The sequence below is a fragment of the Oppia nitens genome, unplaced genomic scaffold (assembly GCF_028296485.1).
Source record: "Oppia nitens isolate AA-2021 unplaced genomic scaffold, nextdenovo-longstitch-racon4-pilon3 scaffold4_pilon_pilon_pilon, whole genome shotgun sequence".
NCBI lineage: Eukaryota > Metazoa > Arthropoda > Arachnida > Sarcoptiformes > Oppiidae > Oppia > Oppia nitens.
Genome location: NW_026533232.1, coordinates 4,754,875 through 4,777,718, shown reverse-complemented (window position 1 = coordinate 4,777,718; position 22,844 = coordinate 4,754,875). Strand labels below are relative to the sequence as shown.

The 22,844-nt window shown below is 24.0% G+C and overlaps 3 protein-coding genes across 3 annotated transcripts; 2 read left to right on the top strand and 1 right to left on the bottom strand.

Moving 5' to 3' along the window:
* Positions 1 to 2,786: 2,786 nt before the first annotated feature.
* On the top strand, positions 2,787 to 8,573 carry LOC128959522 (myc box-dependent-interacting protein 1-like). The gene is made up of 6 exons (XM_054305496.1): positions 2,787 to 2,950; positions 5,421 to 5,747; positions 6,367 to 6,889; positions 6,967 to 7,025; positions 7,413 to 7,556; positions 8,253 to 8,573. The coding sequence occupies exons 1-6, from the start codon at positions 2,867 to 2,869 to the stop codon at positions 8,433 to 8,435; spliced, it is 1,320 nt and encodes a 439-aa protein (XP_054161471.1). The 5' UTR covers positions 2,787 to 2,866; the 3' UTR covers positions 8,436 to 8,573.
* Positions 8,574 to 10,926: 2,353 nt separating this feature from the next.
* On the bottom strand, positions 10,927 to 12,346 carry LOC128959602 (protein HEXIM1-like). Its single transcript, XM_054305598.1, has one exon. It carries the CDS (start codon positions 12,148 to 12,150, stop codon positions 11,209 to 11,211), a length of 942 nt encoding a protein of 313 aa, XP_054161573.1. The 5' UTR covers positions 12,151 to 12,346; the 3' UTR covers positions 10,927 to 11,208.
* Positions 12,347 to 13,634: 1,288 nt separating this feature from the next.
* Positions 13,635 to 17,562, top strand: LOC128960483 (26S proteasome non-ATPase regulatory subunit 3-like). Its single transcript, XM_054306576.1, has 3 exons — positions 13,635 to 14,269; positions 14,323 to 15,300; positions 17,401 to 17,562. Exons 1-3 carry the CDS (start codon positions 13,796 to 13,798, stop codon positions 17,476 to 17,478), a joined length of 1,530 nt encoding a protein of 509 aa, XP_054162551.1. The 5' UTR covers positions 13,635 to 13,795; the 3' UTR covers positions 17,479 to 17,562.
* The last annotated feature ends 5,282 nt before the right edge of the window (positions 17,563 to 22,844 follow it).

The following is a 22,844-nucleotide window of genomic DNA, read 5'->3' as shown; positions in this document are numbered from 1 at the left end:
TCATTTTTTAAAAGTACAGAATTCATGTAAAATTTAGTTACGAATCAATGAATTATTTGTTATTGTTTTCATTTACTTTTAAATTAATTTTATTTCACCTGAAAATAAACCCTATGTTATATACAAAATTAATTATAATTATAGTAAAAATATGTTTAAATTTAAAAGTTTTTATTAATTAGTTACGCCTTATATTTAAATTATACTAAAGTCAATGTCAATTATGTTATATCCAATTATGTTAGTCATTACAAACAATATACTTAGCAAATAATGCATATTTTAATGCAAAGAGATAGTAATGTCCAAAATCTTGATAAAACAAAAACCTACTTTTATAATTTCTATTTAATTACCTTGGTTATTAATAGTAAGTCATAGATAATTGAAATTAATAAGTTCATGACCTAGATAATATTGGTTATAAATTCAGATGGTAGTTCCAAATATTTATGTATTATTATATTTAGAATTAATAAAAATGTGCTAGACAAATTATTAATAACTAAATTTTAACTGTCAATAAATACCTTTAAATCAATATGTTATTAAATTTATTGATTTTAAAAACATTAATTAACATCAAATAAAATCAACAAATTCTATATTTGAATGCAATTACAGTATATTTATATATTTAATTCTAATTTATATAATACTAATATAAAATATGAATTTCTAATATATAATACATAGTGTACTCTACTTATAGTTTCTGAACAATAAATAAAACTGTTAGATACAGTAAATACAGTAGACTGTAATATATTTTAATATAACATTTAGTAATTTAACATTTTTAAAAATTTAACTGAATATTGAAAAATAATTTAAATAGATTAAAAATAAAAACAATATATAGATAAATTGGTTTTTATAAATTTATATTTTTAGTTTTTCAAAAAATAGGTATTTTTGCAGCAATTTTCCTAATTAGAAATAGTAATTTTCAATTTATGAAGTTACTGGAAATGTAAAATTTTAACATTATCGACAAATTAGATGAAAAAATAGTTTTACATTAATTTTTCACTTAATTTGTTGCTTAGTTTTCATATTTATAAAAATATTCAATAATGCAATATCTACTATAATCTTATATAAAATATATAGTAATATACTGTATATACAGTAACAAATGTCTAAAAATTAGCTAAACTCACATAAAATACAAGTAGAAAATGATATAATAATAATTATTATATTAACAGTAATATGAATTATTAGTGTTTAAATTAACAAATTTTAAAATGCTATAACTTTATAAAAATATATATTTTAAAAACTATTCACTTAAATGCTAAATATTACACATTTCAAAAAGTTCATAAAACAATTTTATTGTGTGTATCAATGATTTAATTTAGTCAAAAACTAGTTAACATTTTTATTGATAATTTATATTTTAATTTTTATAATTCTATGTTTTAATTGAACAATTAATCTAAAAGAAACTTAAAAACTAGTTATTTACATTATTTTGGCAAATTATTAATTAAAATGTAAACAATTGTTATATTTATCAAATGGATTACAACTTTGATTAGTAGTATAACATAAAAATAAATTTTAGAAAAATCAGAGAATATATAGATTTTTTTGAAAAATATTTTATATGCATTTTTAATTAAATTATTATAATTAAATATAAACTAAATTATAATATAAAACAGATTTATATTTTGTTATTTTTATTAAAATAATACTTCTAAATTTTAGGTCTAAGATATAATAAAACATTGATTTATTTAATTATAATTTAAATTAAAAGAGAAAAATACAGGTCTAACCATAAAAGCATATAATTTGTGATTCACTAAAGTATTCTTAAAAATTTAAGTATTTTTTACTAAAATATTTTGCTAAAAACGTCAGTTATAGAAAAACAGTATATATAATATTTACTAAAATTTTTACCTAATATTTAAATAGTTTTTAAAATGCTAATATTTGAGCAAACAAATAATAATTTTAAATTATATAATAGTTGCAATTTTTATTTTCTTGAATTTAAAATTTTACATTTATCTCACTAATTTATGATGCTGTTTTTATATTCAAATAATACTGTAATTAAAAAGTGTCAAGGTGCTATTGTGTCAAACAAAATAATACCTAATGTTATGATTATAATTAATATTTACATTTGATAATAGACTAGAATACTAATATTAATACTAATATTAATACTAATATTAATAATAAAAAAGTTTTGTCTGTGGGTTAATGTGGAACATGAGATGTAAGAGAGGACGGGTAGGTTTGAGAGTTGGGTTTTGCAGCCAATCTGGTTATTGTGGAACTCATTAGTTGCCAAATATTTTCTCTTCATTGAATAACCCTATTATAAACGTTGATGTGTTTCACAATTTCATATAAAGTATTTCTATATTAATCAGTGATCACAACCATTGTATAACATAACATACTTTGTAATTATTATTTAATGAGCTATAATACTGTACAGTACTATAAGTTTATAATTAGCTAATAAGCTAATAAACTAATAAGCTTGGTCAATTTAATACTTTACAAGTTTCTAATATTTGTTTTTAAATATTAATAGTAATTATATAAATATATCAAAATTATTGTTTAAATTTAACCAACAAAAAAACTAAATAAAAAATTAGTAATAATAATAATAATAATAATCACATGTTTAGCATTGGTTGCCTATTTATCGGGCAAACTGTATATTATATGATATTGTGAGCACTGGTATTATACTACAGTATAGTCTATAGATTTGTTAGTATTATACAGTGTTGTAGTGTTGTATATATTTGTTAGCGACGCCTATCATTGCATTAAAACATTTTTGATACTTGTATTGCAAAGTGTATGTAATAAATGGTATGAAAAGATGCGAAACCAAAATATGGCCGAATCTAAAGCCTCCGGTTTTTCACGAGTTGTCCAAAAACACTCTTTGAGGGCCAAAGAAAGGGTAAGTCAATGATTACATACCATTATATCTGTCAACAACTATACCACTGCCATACTGTCCTCTAATATCATGTATTTATTAATTTAATATATTTGATACATCACTCAATACATTTGATGGTCACCTCCAATGACTCCCACATCTCTCTTAACTCTAATATATATATAATTTATATGATATACCATATGATGACTATATATATATATATATATATATAGATATAAATATACGATAATTTGATTTATATTTAATTGATTATATTATATATTATTAATATTATTATAGTGACTGTCAATTAAAATAGCAATTGTTTGATATTTAAAGCTATTTGTCTGTCTGTGACCTCAATTGTAACTCAATTCTCAATTTAAAGAGTTGTCACAAAAATAGTATCACTTAATGAAAGATCTAATGAATGGCTGGCCTTTTGCCCAATGCTTTGCTATAATGATATTTGAATGCATTTTATATGGTTTAAGACAATAATATTTTATTTATCGGACATTTACTACCATTAGTTTGATTTAAGTTATTAATACTATTTAAATAACAATTAGTATCATTATAATACAAACATTTGATTATAAGTTATATGTATTTATAATTACATTTATTTTTTAATTTGTATTTTTGATTATGTTTTCACTAATCATTTACTCATTCAATGTTATCAATAAAGTTATATATTTTTTTAAATAATTAAATAGTAAAAATTGTAACTTAAAATTGTAAATTTACTCAAAATACTTTATAACTTTATTGAATGATCTAAAATTAATTATTATTACTTATATATTAATTAATATGTTAATAATAATTAACATATAATATACAGTATATTTGGTTGTCTAAGTTTTGAAAATATTGATAATAAAATATATTAATATGTTATTGTTTTATAAAATTATTAATAAGTTATACAATATTTAATTTAGATATTTATCAAATTTTTGACAATATAAATGCATACAATATATGGTATATATAGTATAAAATTAGTATTATATACTGTATTTGTTTTGACTTTATTTAAATGAACATATATTTATAAATTAAATGATAATTTTATTATTTATAATTATGATATATAATTTGATATAAAACATAATTAAAAAATTGTTTTCTTAAATATCATTTAAATTTCTTAACATATAATTATAAAGGTATTAACTGTGAGAGACATCAATTACTGTCAAAGATTAACCCTTAAAATTGGTGACAAAATATATGTTTGTGACATACGTTTCAATGAATACATTCAATGTGTTTATTTAAATGACAAACTAATTCATAAATTAGACATCAATTTAAACAATTTGAAGTGACATTTGAATTATTTTGTAAAGTAATTTATTATGGAGTTAAACAACATTGAAATATTTCATTTATAGTAATGTTTTAGGAGTGGGCGATATTACAGTAAATATATATATTATAATATAATATTAAAATAGTTATACAATAGTGTTGTTTAAATGTAAAAGTGATGAATACTTTTTGACACATTTTATGATTATGTTTCGTAGCAATTGTTGGGTTACGTAATATCAATAATTTTGTTTACTTTGTTATCTCGATTTACAATACAATACAAAGTCAAACATTTTATAATATATTGTATAATGAAAAATAATTACAGTTATGATTAAACAATTACAATATCTAATGTATCCATAGAACCTATATTTGTAATATATTGTCAATTATAGTATATATAAAACAAATACAGTAATATATAAATATATAATTATTAGATTTGGATAATTTATGCGATAATTTTGAGGTCAAATAATGATCTGAATGTTGGAAACGGCTTATTGAGAGTCTGATCCTCTGATCCGTGAATATCTGTCATTTCCTCGAGATTTATATAAATTCTTTTAAGAAGAGGTCGAACCTATAGTTAGTAATAATAATCAGTTACTTGTGTTTATGGCTAACGGCTCTTAAGTGATAAATATTGAGTAGGAAGTGGACTGAAATATTTATGTAGATTAGGGGCTGGTTTGAGATATAAGGTATGAGCCATGAGATTATGGAGGTAAGCACTGCCACATCTGACAACCTTGAGTTGCATCCCTTGTAAACAACCAGTTTAGTTGATATCCCACTTATGTAACTATAAATTGAGCTTTTAATCAAAATATCGGTGTTTATGTGTTGTCCCATATATCATATATTTATATTTCACTCAAATTACAATTTAAAACATTTTATGTTTTGACGCCAATATTAAAAGAAACTTGATTTGCAATATCATATCATAAGAGATATGTTTTACACAATTTAAATGCTATGATTAAAGTAATTAAATTGATGATAGACTGATATACCATAAATTATATTAATACTATCATCTCTTTTAATTGACATTCAATTATATTAAAGGCTTTAAAACAAAATTATAATTACATAATAAAAGATTTGTTGCAAACAAATGAGATGATTAATATTGTCTATTATATTACAGTTATTACAAAACTTTGGAAAAGCAGATAAAACTACTGATGAGTTGTTTGAAGTCTATCAAAACAATTTCAATAAACAACAAAATACAGCTAATCGGCTACAGAAGGAGCTTAAGAACTATTATAATTGTTGTCGAGAGATGCAAATGGCATCAAAATCACTAATGGATTGCATTGAAGAGATATATGAACAGGAGTGGCCGGGACACGACCAGATCCATCTCAAGGCACAGACACTGGAACTATTGTGGGGTGATCTGTGCCATAAAATCAATGATCAGTGCACTATACCATTAAGCACTTACTTAAGCCAATTCTCGGAAATTCGGGTCAGTTTAACATACTTTGCAATTATTTGCTTCAAATATATACAGTATATATAAAAATATATTGCAAAACATGACTTCAAATATAAGAGATTCGTTAAAACTGGATATACAACTAAAATAGTTAATTTCAAATTTACATATTAATTAATAAATCACAATTTTTGACAATTATATTACCGTTAGTTTTTACTTAATATTGAAATTAGTTATATTTAAATTAAGTTTTAGTCATACATTATATATAATATTACGCCTTCACTCCATTAGTTCATCACTAATACTAATATTGAAGACTTTTAGGTTAATTGAATACTTGCTTTCATTGTACATATTTGGTAAAACAATATAAATATAATGAGGTTTATATTTAATAAATTTATACTAATTGAAAGTATTATATTATTACTTATTTAATATTTTTTCTTATACATGAAATTATTTGACTAATGATACAATTTAAATGTTTAATAGCAATTTGAGAACAAAATAAGTTATTAAATAGAAATATATTGTAATATTATGCATTGCATACATAAACAATAAGTTGTATAAAATGAAAAGAAAGCAAAACTTTTAAATAATTTCGAAATTACTTTTATAATGTAATATATAATTACAGAATAAGATCTCGAAAAGAGGCCGAAAGTTGGTTGACTATGACGGGTGTCGACATAGTGTGGAAGCAGTGGAGACGGCCTCTAAAAAAAGGGATGACATTAAGGTAGCAAAAGCTAGAGAACAGATGGAAGAGGCCCGACGACTATATGAAGTGCTCAATAAGGAACTCCATGAAGAGCTTCCGGCTCTCTATGACAGCAGAATACCATTTCTGGTATCAAATCTTCAGACATTATTCTCAGCTGAGAATACCTTTCACAGCGAATATTCCAAAGTTTCGACGCAATTCTGTGACCTAATCGATGTATTGGCTGCCGAGGCTTCCAAAGGCTCTTTCATTAGCAATGGTAGGCATACCATCTCTTCCTCACCTAAAGCAGCGAATAAAGTAGACCCAAATGGCACTAAACCTTATGAAGAAATTGATTTTAAACCAGCAAATCGTGACATTAAATGCAATCAAGAATCGCAAAGGATTTCGGTTACCAATGGTTTATCTACGCCATCAAAAACAGTTGATACGGGTATTTAAATTATCTAAATATTTGATAAATTTGATTATTAATTTTCAATTTAATAATTTTAATTTTATTATAACAAGTTTGGGTCGACAACACTTGTAATGATACTAAAGAATCGCTCAATAAGTTGGACAATACTGTAAGTAACAAATCTTTTAAATAATTATTTTATATTTTTCTCATGTTTTTATAATTTATTATATCAATTATTATTTTGATTGGTAATGTTAAATTATGATTAGACTTATTATTTACTAAAAATTTATTGTACTTAGTATTATTGAGGTATAAAAAATTGAGGTTAACTATAATAAATAATATATTTTTTTATTTATTTAGTTAATAATTAAAAAAGGTCAATTGATATTTTATTTTAGCATATAATCTATTTTATTTTCAAAATATCTCAATACTATAATTTTTGTTTATCTCAATAAAATGATTTAAATGTTGTATATGAATAATCAGATATAATAATAATATATTTTAATCGAAACCCAAAATAACATAACTGTAAAATAATTAGGTATTAAATGAATCGACTCATATACCTGATTGTCATAAACCGGATATAAAGCATGAATTAAATGAAAAGTCGAAAGCAGAAGAGCTTTATGACATCCCGATCGGCGCCACGACCACTGATTTGCCTCCAGGAGTACTCTATAAGGTCTCACATTTTATTATATTGTTATTAAATTGAAATTTTTATAAATTTAATACAAGTATTAAGAGTTTAGTTACATTTATTTGTATGAATTTATAGTTTTTTGGTATATCGAAAATATTATTAGAATTTTACCATATATTTGTTATCAGTTAAATCACATAATCAATTAATATTATAAATGTTTTAATGCACATCAATATAATTATATAATAATTAATATTATACCAATTTTCAAACTTTCTGAAATATACACATTTTATGTTAGTTATTCATGTGTGGAGTATTTTATTATGTATAAGAAGTAATTTATGCCATCAAAGTTTGTTTCTGACAATGCTATATAGCACTATCACTGATTTGATTTTTATTTAAATTTTTTATAATAACTTACTATTTATATTTTATCAATATTTAATTACTTTTAATTATTAGTCACATGAGATGATAAATATATGGTTAAATTGATATTATTGCACTCAATTGATATCAAAAATTAATAAATATCAAAGAGTATGATACAAACTAACTATGTTTTTAATCTTATAATCAATATTTATATTTAAATTGCATTGCATTGATATTACGGTAATTTAATTGATGTGATTTAACTACTGTATTATCATAAGCATATTAGTCTTATTAATACTAATAGCAGATTAATTATATTTACCGTATGTTTATATCATTTGACATTAGGTTAGGGCAACATTCAAATACGCTGCTGAAGACTCGGATGAACTATCATTCGAGATGTCAGAGATCATACATGTAGTTGATTATGAAGATCCCGAGGAACAGGAGGAAGGATGGCTTATGGGTATCAGAGAATTGAATGGCGATAAAGGACTATTCCCGGCCAACTTTACCCGTCCTATTTAGTACATAAGCAAACACATCGTTTAATGACTTTATGACCATAGTATTATATTATAGTAATTATAACTTAATTTTAAAGTATATATTAAATGCAATATTAACTAAACATATTTGAGTCAAAATATTGGAGGGTTGAGAGGTTTCAGCGTTACAATCGATGAACAAAAGTGCAAAAAAAATCTAACTTAATTTTATGCAAAATATTTAATTATTTTATTTTATTAATATTTTAAAAATTTCACTAATAAATTGTTGTGCCATTTCTTAGACAATTCAGTTATGAGTCACAAAAATATCATTAATTTGAAGCCTAATAAAAGTGCCGAAATAACTCAATTATACAATCATTTACTTGTGATGTTTATAAAAAATATATATAACACAATATTTGGTTTAATTAATTAATTAAATTATTTAACAATATTGAAAATCACCTCTCAATGCCTTTCAATAAATGATACGAATTTATCCTCAAATCATTATAACATATAATTAATTATTACTTTTTTTGTACAAATATCAACTATAAAGAGTTAATCTATTTATTGCCAAAAATTTTAAGCATCGCTAACTTAATTAATTTAATTAATAAAATAATTTAAATTGTTTATTGTTATATTTATATAATCGATATATTATCAAATTAACTGATAATTCTCTAAGAAATGGCAATTAAAAGATTTTCATTTGTTTTGAAGTTTTATTTTGTTTTTGTTTTATTTATGAAAATATAATTTAGTTTAATCATCAGCGTATTTTAATTGAACTGCAAATAAACCCTACATTAAACCTACGGTAATAGTGATTGAAATATTTGTTAAGCATGTCTAAGATATTATTAGTAAATATATTATAAAATAATCATTTAAATTATATTTCCAATTGTATAAATCGCTTAAAAGTAATGTATTTGCGCTATCATTGCAAACATTTGAATTATAATTACCATAGAAAACATTGATTTCTGACAATTTTTATACTCATCTATTGTCGTTTATACAGTATTTGATTTACAGTACTGTATAATAATATAAAATGATTAAAATGAATATTAAAAAATAGACTATAGATTGTCTTCCAAAAATATTATCCTTAAATTGTTTATAAGACATTATTTTGTCTAATAATTTTAATACTAACTGAATAATAATAAAAATATTTATATTACATTATATGTGCTATAATTTTAGATTTTATAGCATTGATGCAAAATTTTACACAACTTATAAAATAATTACCAACAATTAGTTATATAGATATATCAATTTTGTGATATATACAGTAGTCATCACAGCAATTAATTAATACTAACTCAGTATTGTTCAAACAATCATTAAAGTTGGCACAAAAAAGGTAAAAAATTTGTATTAATTCATAATTTTCTTAAGTATTTTTAAACATTAAATAAGCATAATATTAGTATATTTTGTATTTAAAAAAATTAATTTAAAAAAGTGTGACTAAAGAAAGCCTTCGACTATAAAATGTAATTTATAATCTCTTTTATATATAAATACATTTTATATAATAATCACTATTTATACCTATTCTTTATAGGAAATCCTTTTTTTAGATACTATTTAATATAAATTAATAAAGACATTATAATTATAATTGATATACAATTATTGTATAAAACAGTGTTATAAATTTAAAAGTATTCAAATGACTAATTGGACAGAACATACTAATTATGAAAAACTATTTGTTAAAAAATCATATATTAAAAACTAGCTTTACTTCAAATACTTAATTTATAAAAATGTAATTTATATATTACTTAATAAATAATTAAACAATATATTTAAAACTTAATAAGGTAGTTAAATTGCTTCTATTTATTGAAAATAGTGATAAATGTAAAATAGAAATAAAATAATTTTAAATAGTTTTATTATTTTTCAATGTTATAATTTAATTAAAAAATTTAATTATAGTTTTTACTGTTAAATATGAAAATGAAATAAATGATACTATTATTTGCAATAATACAGAATATATCAATACCTCTCAGTTATTAAGTGCTTTAATTGTTAATTTAATTTGTGTTCAATTGAACGATTAAATTACATCTCATAACTATTCCCTCTAATATATATATTTGCCTACAATTTCACATTTTATTCTTCATATATCTTTAATATCCATTTAAAAATATTCTAATTATTTTATTTAATTAATAATATAAAAATTAATCTTAACTCAAGATTATTAGTTAAATTATAATATATCTAAAAATATATACACTTTATATAACTCATATTTATACAGTATTACCGGTAATATATATTTTTAAATTACTAATCTTAAAAACAGGATTAAAACATCTAAATGTTTTTCTCTTAATTATTATACAATTTATTTTACAGTAAATAAATATGTAGTTATATTTATAAATTATATTAACTGTAGAATACAAGTAAGTCTGAAATTATAAACAATTGAGGAAATGGTTTGAGTTTGTATTTCATATATTGTATGAAAATTAAAAAAACAATACAATGCCTAAATTAAAACTATATATTGATACTTAAAATTAAGTTTTAATTGGTTATAATTAATTATATAATAATTAGTGAGATGTATGAATTATATATGGACTCAAATATGGATAAAGTTGTGATTTGCACTTAAATGAGATTTTAATTAGAAATCTGATAAATGAATCTAAAATCAAATACAATCTATAATTTATCGATAAAAATGATAAAACCAAACATCGAAACCAATTCATAAACAATGAAGCATTTGTTCAGAAACTCATCGATTTGTGTCATCAGTGGTCACGTTCTTTAAGAATGTTTTCCAATTTTTCCTTTTGATTTCTTAATCTATTATTTTCTTCCGAAAGTCTTTGAATCTCCTGTCGATAATTGAATGTCCGATCAATGATATCGTGTTCAACATCAATATGATTGTCGTGTCCACGTCTTTCAGTTTGCACTTCACTATCACATGTAGTTCTTACAGTTGTCGAGGTTTGTGCGGTCGACTCTTTAAGTCGTTTCTCGAGTTCTTCAACACGACCTTCCAAATGAAGATATTCTTCAACCAATTGATTTTTATTCATAGAAGACAACCTCTCGGCGTGAATGTGGTCATAGGTTTCATGAAACTGTTGCTGAAGATAATCTGACTCATCTTCAGGTGAACTATAAAAGTCTTCATCATTATTGAATTCATTGCCATCATTGGTAGTGTCGTTGTGATGATTTCGTCTCATGCGTTGTAGTCGTCCACGAATGGCATCCAAGTCGACCTCATTATCGCAATTGTGGTCATTCATAATGAATTGAGTTGTATTATATGGTGCGAGTGGTTGTCCGTGATCTATCACCTTCTTATGCAATCGTCTCACATCCTGTTCAGTTGATTCACTCCATTGTAACCTCTTTTGTCTTGTATTGTCAAAGCCATCCAACTTTTGCCATTTTCTCTTCTTTGACCGTCGAGTTCGTCTTCGTTTAGCTTCTTCTCGTTGTTTGTTTTGCGTCACTTTTGAAGCATTAGATGCAGTCAAATGACTGTTTGTCACTATTGTTTGTGACATGTCTTGAGAAGTGATGTCCACTTCATTGATATTATTGTCATTCAAAGTGTGCGCCAAATGTTGTTGTATTGATTGGACGTCACTTTCCTTGACATTAGGTGTGGTCACACTATTCATCAACTTTGCAGTCATTTCACTCATTTGGTCACCAATTGGTTGACAATCCATACATTTACTAACTATTAGTTGACTTATAAATCACTTGAAATCAAAATCAGACCAAAATATCGGGTAATTAATGACCAAAAAGTGGTTAACTCTTAGCGTTGACGACACGTCTCTCATAACGTTTGAGCTCTCAATTGATTCTAAAGACTAATGCATTCATTCATACATTCAATGCATTCATACATACATTCAATGCATTCAATCTATACATCCATTCATTCATATGATTAACCAACAGATGGACTCACTTTCACATACATTACTAGTGTCCCAAAACTATGTGTGTGTGGATCAGTTAAAGTGATAATCACAACAATAACACCAATTGTTTAATACTAATATTTAATTATTTAATTAAATATTTTTGTTTACATATTAATTACTATATTTTGTTGTATAATATATGTTGTTATTACTGTATTATGCAATTCCCCCATTTTACCCCTTTTTATAGTATATTGAATAGTACTGTATTACAACCAGGGTTTTAAGAAAATAAATGCCTGCCCTGGCAATGCCCAAATAGATGCCATAAATGCCTGGCATTTTGGGCATATATTTTATTAGCCTGCCAATTTAAATTGCTAAAAAGCAACTGTATTTATAAAAATAATGTAATTTAGTATTTTAACGTGTTAATTAAATTTACAATTAATTTACTTATTTCCAATGATATTACCTTTTAATTTAAAGGTATACAAAACAAAAATACAAGAAAATATATTATAAAAACAATGTTTTATAAATTAATTAATAATATAAAAATAAAATAATAGGTGTCACCACCTGAAAATAGATGCCCAGGGCATGGCAGAGGCAGGGCAGACATTTAGCAAAATTGGCATCTATTGTTTATGCCTGCCATTTTTAAACCCTGATTACAACACAATTAGTTATATTACTGTATAATAAATATATCATAATTTATATTAATTATTAATTATATAATTTAAATACTAATAACTAAATAACATAAATTCATTATTAACCAAATCCGACATTTTTAATATAAATTAAATAAAAATATAAATAAACCAAATAATCTAATTAAAGATAAGTTAAATGTATTTAATAAAAATCAAATTTAATATTTGCTAATTAAACTGAATAAATATGTTTTACGAAATTAAAATTAAATGAAAATATTGTTTTAATAAAACATTAAATTTATTAAATATAAATGATTTTATTGGATTCAAACTTCAATAAAATGTCTTAATTTTTTTTTTTAATTGTGTAAATTAAACTAAATTATTTAAAACAAAAACAAATTAATAAATATATGTTATACAGTATTTAATTATATCAATAAAAGTAATTAATTAATATTGAAATTTAGTATTTAGTATAATATTTATAATTATTTATTAAATATTTATCAAATTATAAATTACTAAATAGTTTGTAACGTTATATATGAATGAAAGATATGATTGGTTGTACAGTAAATGCAATCCAAATATAACGTAATATATTATATATTTTATATAACAAGTGTTAGCAATACTTATGTATTGAATGAGTGATTGTTTTGTGAAAACTGCAAAATCATTGCTTATTCACTGATAAACACTTGAAGTTTGCCATCACTTGAATTGATCCATACTTTTATCGATAACACAATCATCACATTGAAAGTGACACAATGGTTACTACTGGTAGCACTTCCAACACTAAGAAGTCAAAGAATGATGAGCAGAATACGGAAGATGTGGAGATGAAGGCCGTGGACAGCGAATCGCCGACAACGACACAAGCGGTAGACACGGATCAGGTGACGATTGAAGAGTTGAATGAACAGGCCCGACAAATTGGCAAATCTGTTTCATCTAAAGAACCGCGATTTGTCCTCAGAGTGTTGAGGTCTTTGGCCACAACTCGCAAGAAGTTGAATGCAAAAGTTCTGCGAAGAATTATCAATGGATTTTACACGCATTCAAACAATCCAAAGGAACCACTTCTTGCTTTTATTGAAGAACCTATGGATACTGATTCAAGTGGACAGCCGTCAAAGGCAAAGGTGACTAAATCAGCTCCTCTACCACTTCTTCCCGAAATTGACATCTATTTTCATCTATTGGTTCTCTTATATCTTTTGGATTTAGAAAGATATACTAATGTAAGACAATTTGTTGCAAAAACTTGTATTTTAATTGTTTGTTTGCCATAAAGGCTGTCAAATGTTCGGATCTATTGATGTCAAAGATTGTGCGTCAAAACCGTCGCACACTCGACGTATTGGCCGCCAAATGCTATTTCTATCACATGAGATGTTACGAACTAACGGATCAATTGAGTAAAGTCAAAGGTTTTTTTCATCAGAGACTCCGAACTGCAACTCTTCGTAATGACTTTGAAGGACAGGCCGTACTTTTAAATTGTCTTTTAAGGACATATCTTCACTACAATCTCTACGAACAGGCATCCAAACTGGTATCGAAATCGGTGTTTCCCGAGTTGGCCCCAAACAACGAATTCGCTCGTTTTCTCTACTATTTGGGTAGAATTAAAGCAATTCAATTGGAGTACTCAGAGTCCCGTAAAAACCTACTCCAAGCCATTCGTAAAGCGCCGCAACTGAAAGCACTTGGATTTAAACAGATTGTGCAGAAGTTGGCCATAACTGTGGAACTCTTGTTGGGTGACATTCCCGATAGAGCTTTATTTCGTGAGCCAACACTTCGTCGATGTCTTATTCCATACTTTCAATTGACTCAAGCAGTCAGAACTGGTAATCTTCAGCGATTTAATGAAGTACTGGAAAATTTTGGACCCAAGTTTCAAACGGATCACACATTCACTCTTATTATACGTTTGAGACACAATGTCATCAAAACTGGTATTCGAATGATTAATCTTTCGTACTCTCGGATCCATTTGAAAGATGTGGCCAACAAACTAATGCTCGATAACGCAGAAGACGCTGAATATATTGCAGCAAAAGCTATCAGAGATGGAGTGATTGAAGCGACTCTCGATCACGAAAAGAGTTTCGTTCAATCAAAGGAAACAACAGATGTCTACTGCACTTCGGAACCGTTGGCCGCTTTTCATCAGAGAATCACTTTCTGTTTAGACATACACAACCAGTCCGTCAAAGCTATGAGATTCCCTCCGAAGTCATACAACAAAGACTTGGAGTCTGCGGAGGTATTGAAATCACATTAAATATCGTAATATTATATTTGAAACAAAAATAGTCAAGTTTTACTTAAAATATTATTTATAAAATTAGATAAAAAATTGTTTTAAACTTTTTTCTTTAATATTTTGTATTATATTTTTATTAATACTTAACTCCTATTAAAAGTATGACTATTAAATGCATGTGTCATTGCACTCGTGTCGTAGCACTTCAATTCAATCCCTAATTTTGCTATTTTTTGTTTAACTTTTTATATTTCCGTTTTGTGCAACTTATTGAACCCAATCCTATGTTTTTTTTTAATATAAACTACTGTATATTAGATAAAAAAATTTCAAATAAGCAGAGTTGTATATATTTTACAATAGATACTAATACATAAAAATTGAAACATATTTGGCCCATTAGTTTTTATATAATTTTTTACTTTGTATTTTTATATGCTTATTGATGAATGAATATTTTAAAACTTTATTAAAATTTTATTTGCCTAAAACATAAATATACTAAAAATTGTTTATGATTTTACTTTATTAACACACATTGTTTTTTATACTAGTTTACTATATTAATTTATAAATACAATTATTTTAAATGGTTTTTAATATAAAATGATGGAAAAATTAGTCCAATAATATTGTTAAAATGTATCGCATATTTCTTATATAATGTTTTCTCACGATTTTCATAGCAATGAATTTTGATTGAATAAACAAACATTAAATTGTTTTGTTAAACAGTTATGATAATTATGATGAAAATACATGTAAAATATATTTGTATTGGTTTTGTGTCTTCAAAGTCAATGTTTTCTTTACTATGAAAGTTAGTCTAACAGACATCCGAATGACTTAACGATAAGCAAAAAAACACTTTCATTTGGACCCAAAAGCACTCATTTCTAAGTCTAGACTCCGACTCCAGACTCACTGCCAATGCATGAAACGATAGTTTTTGAAATTATTATTATTATTATTACCGGAAGTCCAAAGTCCATAGTTTTGAAACCATAATTTAAAATATACTTAACTTTTTTACCAAATCCTTTAAATGAGACCCAGTCTGGGGTCATGAATAAGAAGTGTTCACTAAATGATACAAAAGTCATATCTCTTGCAGTCATAATAAAGAAATGCAATAACTGTTATGTCTATTGACTTACCATTTTAAGAGCATATACTATATATTATATATTATACATAATATATAATAAAATACAATATGTATACATAATATAACTATGAAATGCATGTTTTGGCCCACTTTTTCAGTTCAGACAATTTATGAACACTTGTTGTAAACTTTAGTTTTAAAACTTGAGATACGAAAACTTAGTTTAACTTAAAATAAAATAAAAATTGAATTTTATTTTTATTATTAATTTTAATATTATTAGTATACAAGTTTGGAAACTGTTAAAAAACAAATCTTCAATTTGTTATTTCAATACAATTTTTAAAATTATCATTATTTCACATGTTTTGAGTATATTTGTGAATACGTTTTTAATTGTTTATAACTTAAAATTAGTTTTTTCAGTTAATGCTATGAGAAGGGCATTCAAGTTGAATACTATTTGTAATATTAATGATATATTATTTTTATTGCAAATATTATAGTTTAAACAAAAATTTCCTCTAATACTAACATCTATTTTGCATAAGTTTTTTCTATTTGTTTTACTCAAAAATATGTTAATTAGTTTGTTTTTATTATTCACTTCACATAAAATCTGTAATCAATTTTTAAGTTTTTTCTTTATAACATATGATAATCATTGCATTCATGTTTTATAGCAACTCCCAAAGCATAGATTTGTTTTTTATTTTATATTTTAAATTTCAAATACAATTATTACTTTTATTAATTGCATTCATAAATTTTTAAATATAAATTGTGTTATATTATGTGTGTTATGTTATTTATAGTAATATGAATTATTTTAGTGTTTTTCATTTATATATATATATACCGGTATATTAATTATTTGTGCAAAATTTCCGTTTTACTTAGTTTTTAATTAATTTTTCATTTTATTATTTGTTTGATATTTTTTTGACTAACTTATAAATTGATTATTAATATGTTTTATATGAAATATATAGGAGAGACGGGAACGAGAACAACAAGATCTTGAATATGCAAAAGAGATGGCAGATGAAGATGACGATGGCTTTCCTTAAAGACTATCCAAAGGATTGTCAAAATTGCTTTCAATTTTATTTAAAATCAATTTAATTAATTTATAATTATTAAATAAATATTTGTATTTAATAATGATTTGAAAATAAAATGTTTTTTGATTTTTCAATAAGTGTTTTATTTTATACTCAACTGAAATTGTTGATTCATATTTTGTAGTAAATCTAGTATTTAGTATATAGTAAACATATTATTTGCGGTTTACGGTAATTGTTTAGAAATGTTTTTATAGTTATAACTTAGTAATTATAACTATAAAATATAGTATAGTATTCATAAAAATTATTTTATAGTAGAAATGCAACTTTTAATGTCCTATTCCTGTAGTTTAACTTCTGTACGATTTATTTTTCTGTTAAAAAAATGAATGATTTTGTGTATCATTTTAACTAATAATGACTAAGCATTTACCTGTTTTTTATTTAATAAATTATTTGTATCTAAATTTATTGAAGACATTATTGATAAGATTATCACTACTGAATATTCTCTACTATGCCTTATATATATATTTATATATATTAGAAATTTTATTATATTTATGAATCATAACTTATGATACTGTGTTTTATAAGATTTATTATAAATCATATTTAAATGAAAGTGAATTGTAAAAAAATAATTTCAATGGACAGTATGTTTTTCGGTTTCAAGTGTATCAAAGTTACCTAATTATGTTATATTATTTTCAATTTCCATTTCCCTGTGTCCAAACAGGCCTCTCTGTCCAAACAGGCCTCTCTGTCCAAACAGGCCTCTCTGTCCAAACAGGCCTCTCTGTCCAAAACATGAACCTTCAATTGGATGTCTATTTCAGAGTCTGTTACTTTGAAAATGCAAACTATTGTATTATAGCTGTACAGTACTGTATTTTACTGTATGCTACTATACAGTATATAACTAATATTTAGTGATGTACCGATTGCAAAATGCGCAATTGCATTGCTGGGAAATTGCGTGAAATTGCCGCAATTGCAAAAAGCTCGATTGCGAAAATCGCAATTGTAACATAGAAAAATTTATAATTTTTAAAAAATTAACAAAATTTAAATGGCAAAGCAATATGAATAAAAACATAAATTAATTATATAAAATTTAATTATTTTATCATAAAATGTTGCCATCTAAAAACCATGTAAAAATAATAATAAATTAGTAAATTCTCTTAATCTATTGTAAACAAAATTTTTAACGTTGTCAAAGTTAATTTTTATACATTCCCTCATGCGCGCAATTTCAAGAAATTTCACGCAATTTTCCGTAATAATTGCGGCATTCGAAAATTGAATTGCGAAAAATTACCAACACTACTAATATTACTATATATTGTACAGTAGTTTCGCAAAAATGACTCATATATACCATAACTGGTTATACTTTTTTTCAATCAAAATACAGACAATTTAAAGCATAACTAAGTTTATATTATTTGTAGTCTGTCTGAGAAAAGATTTAAAATGTTTAGTTAACTCAATTTAATAGATAATGAAAATAGTTTTATTTTACGTCAAATTTAATTGAATACAAAGTTAATTATTTTAATTTTATATATTGATTAATATATTTAAATCTAAACATTAATATAATGATATAAAAATATAATGTTTGAATTAATAAAGTAGATTTACTAAAAATAATACCTGTATATGAAATTTATTATATAGTTATAGTAGACCTAAATTTATAGTTATAGTTGTTTGCCAAATGTTAACATTTTGTTCACTCATCTCAAACTAAGTTACGATATAATGTTTTCAAAATAAAAAACTCTTTCGTGTTTTTTCAATCAATTTTTTCAATTCAATAGTTGGGGAAACAGTTTTTGCTGAGAATTGATTTTAAATTGATTTGAATTTTATTTTTTTACCTTTTTTTGAATTTTTTATTTAAGCAATTTTTTCAACGATTATATACAGTATATACCAGTATCTACTTTATAGTATACGGTATATAAATTTTATAATGTATAAATTATATATAAAATATCTATTGTATACAGTGTAGTATACATTATGCTTGTATTATAATACATGTATCATATTGTATATGATATTTAGTCTACAATACATGAGAAATGATTTGCCTGAAAACATATCTTTAAAATATAATGCACTAAATATTATAATAATATTATAATATCTAAATATTTTTTAATTAAATCAAATGTTCTAGAATAATTTTTTAAAATTTATATTGTATCAATGTAATTTTAGTAAATAAACATATAAAATAATAAACATAATTTATAAATGATATTAATTAAATTTCAGTATTACTGAATTAAATATAAATTTTGATATGATTATAATTAGACATTTTCACGTACACAGCATATTTTATATTGAATTATTTACTAAATATTTATTCAATATAAGTATTTGTTAATTTTGTATGTTTTATAATTTAATTGTTTTTTAAATTTAATATTATATAAAAAATTTGAAATTAAATAATAGTTACAAAACTGAGTTTGACTTTGAAATTATAGACTAATTAAATACTTTAGCACAAGTTTAATGTATGTGTTGAATATTTATTTGGTTAAAATAATATTAATATATTAATACAGTATTTGTAATAAAAAATATCTAATTTAATTGATTTGTTATTTTTCTATAATATTTGATTACTTTCAACGAGAGATTGTTTTTTTAATAGCAGACAAACCTCTCCAATAAAATCCTTCGGTTTTTTGTATCCTTGACTTCATTTTTATTCTTCATTTTATACATTATTTTAAATCATATTTTATGTTATAGTAATAATGAATAGTATATATACACTGTTTTTACAGTTTTTATAATATATGAAAATTGATTTTTTATAAACGCCGACAACACTATACTGTTTTAATAGTAATTCTTACGTCATTTTCATAGAATTTAAGTTAAATTAAAAATAATTTGAATATAATCTTTGACTTTAATCGTATAATCAATTAAAACGACAGTTTTGTCAGTTATCTCTCAACAATAATTTGAGGAAATCAATCAATAAATTAAAACTTTTGCATATTAAAAAATAAATCATTTGTATTATTAAAAATAATTTTTTAACTCTCTCTCTCTCTCTCTCTCTCTCTCTCTCTATCTATCTATCTATCTATCTATCTATCTATCTATCTATCTATCTATCTATCTATCTCTCCCTTACTGTTATTTACAATGTTATAAACAATAAAATGCAATATATTGTATAACAAACTCATTGAATAAAATTTATTAGATTTGCATTTATTTGACAAATACTTACAAAAAAATATCAAATAAATAGCATTACCATTTGTGCACAATATTTATTAATATTTATACTTTAATTATTAAACAAAATTATTTTATTAAATCAATTTAATTTTTAAAATTTATTGCATGAGTTAAATTGACAGATAATTTTCAAATAATGTAAATTAAGTTATAGTCATTAACATTAATTAATAATTTATGTAATCATAGTTTTTGTTTTATTTAATATTGTATTATTAAAAAAAACTTTAAAATAGTTTTAAACTTATTGTGTTTAATTGTCAATTGTATTTAGACAAACAAATTATAATGTTAATCATTTTTTTTATTGAAAATAAATTCAAATAAAATTGATTTCATTTTTTAATAATAATAAAAAATTATTTTAAAGCAATTTTAAGTGATAAGAGGAGAAATGGTTTAGTTTGATATATAAATGATCGATACGGTTGTGTTGTATGCAATTTCATTTGAGTTGTTTGTCAGATAAAACTCCCGTCACAACAGTTTATATCACTTTTTGATAGCAACCCTTTGCATACAAATCCCTGACTAGCGATGCTTTTATGCAAATGAGAGAGTATTCCCCATTCAGAGAATGTCTTTTTTATATGACATCCCCTCTATGGCACAAATGCTGTGTTCAACTCAAACAATGATTACAACGATTTTTCAGTTTATGTATTATATATATATATAACCTTAAAAATCATCAGTTTTTGATTTACAAATATATAAAACTTTTTTTTGTCTTTGCATTTCATTTTTCCCACGATTGCAACCTTTTCTCTCTCTCTCTCTCTCTCTCTCTCTCTCTCTCTCTCTCTCTCTCTCTCTCTCTCTCTCTCTCTCTCTCTCTCTCTCTCTCTCTCTCTCTCTCTCTCTCTCTCTCTCTCTCTCTCTCTCTCTCTCTCTCTCTCTCTCTCTCTCTGAATATCTCTCACCCTCTCTATCCTTAACTTATATATATATCTACTCACTTCTTACTGTCACTACACCCTCATTAGTGTCACTTATGCATCTCCCATGGGTCGTACTGGTAGCGTACGGTAGTTCCTAACAAATATATATATATATATATACAATCGAGTGGTGGGTATATATGTTTTATATTTATATATTGACTAATAGTTGATGAATTAAGAAGAAGCGCCAGTAGTAGAGCCGGTTAGTGGTGTTGGTAGTGATAGTGGTGTTCGTAGTGATGGTAGTGATGCAAGTTTTTTATTGTATTCAAATGATACGACTGCGCCACTGAATTAGTCCCTACCCTATAGGGGACATAACCAATGTTGTAATACATCTCCACCTCCATAAGCAAAGCTAATCTAATACTTTTTTGTCCCTTCTTTTGATTCTTTTAATGATTATATTTTCAATGGTAGGGACGGGTTATATTGACTGAGCCCTTGGGTAAAAAGCCTACTCATATGTACAGTACTTCCACATCTGCCTAACGGAGACTGGCTTTCACTTAAGCTATGATCCAAATCAAGCCTTATTTCTTATATTTTAATTATTGGATTCTATAGTTTTATATTCATATGTTTTCAATAATATCAAAGTTTTATTTATTTATCTATAAATAAAAGTGTGATAACTATTGCCTATTATTAAAAGCCGTCAATTTGAATGTTTCACATATAATAACAACTTAATTTTATGTCGTGATAATAATAATATGACAATCAAATCAATATATATATATTTAAAACATATAAATTATATATATTTTTACATTTTTGTATATAAAACGTTATAAATTGATATGTGGTAAGTAAATATTATTTATTGTAATTTTTATTAACTAGTTTTTATGATATTAGACTTAAAAAATTATTTCATATTTGTTAATTATAGAACTTTAAATTATAAAATTTTGTTAGTAGTTTATAATAAACAAATAAACTTGTTTATATAATATACCAAATATTAATTATTATAACATGTTTATTATTATTAATTTAGTCTTTCAATTATTTTATTAAATAACGTTTTAATTATTATAAAATTAATTATTATTATATGCATAAAAATAATATATACTAATATATATGAAGTAGTTTTAAAACTTTTTTAATTAATCAATAAGCAGTTAAAACTTA

Bases quoted from the DNA above. Each gene is read 5' to 3' on its own strand.
- LOC128959522 (XM_054305496.1), top strand. From the start codon at position 2,867: ATGCGAAACCAAAATATGGCCGAATCTAAAGCCTCCGGTTTTTCACGA. The intron at 5,748-6,366 runs GTCAGTTTAACA...ATATAATTACAG, and splicing joins GCCAATTCTCGGAAATTCGG to AATAAGATCTCGAAAAGAGG. The intron at 7,557-8,252 runs GTCTCACATTTT...ATTTGACATTAG, and splicing joins CTCCAGGAGTACTCTATAAG to GTTAGGGCAACATTCAAATA.
- LOC128959602 (XM_054305598.1), bottom strand. From the start codon at position 12,150: ATGGATTGTCAACCAATTGGTGACCAAATGAGTGAAATGACTGCAAAG.
- LOC128960483 (XM_054306576.1), top strand. From the start codon at position 13,796: ATGGTTACTACTGGTAGCACTTCCAACACTAAGAAGTCAAAGAATGAT. The intron at 14,270-14,322 runs GTAAGACAATTT...TTTGCCATAAAG, and splicing joins ATTTAGAAAGATATACTAAT to GCTGTCAAATGTTCGGATCT. The intron at 15,301-17,400 runs GTATTGAAATCA...TGAAATATATAG, and splicing joins AAGACTTGGAGTCTGCGGAG to GAGAGACGGGAACGAGAACA.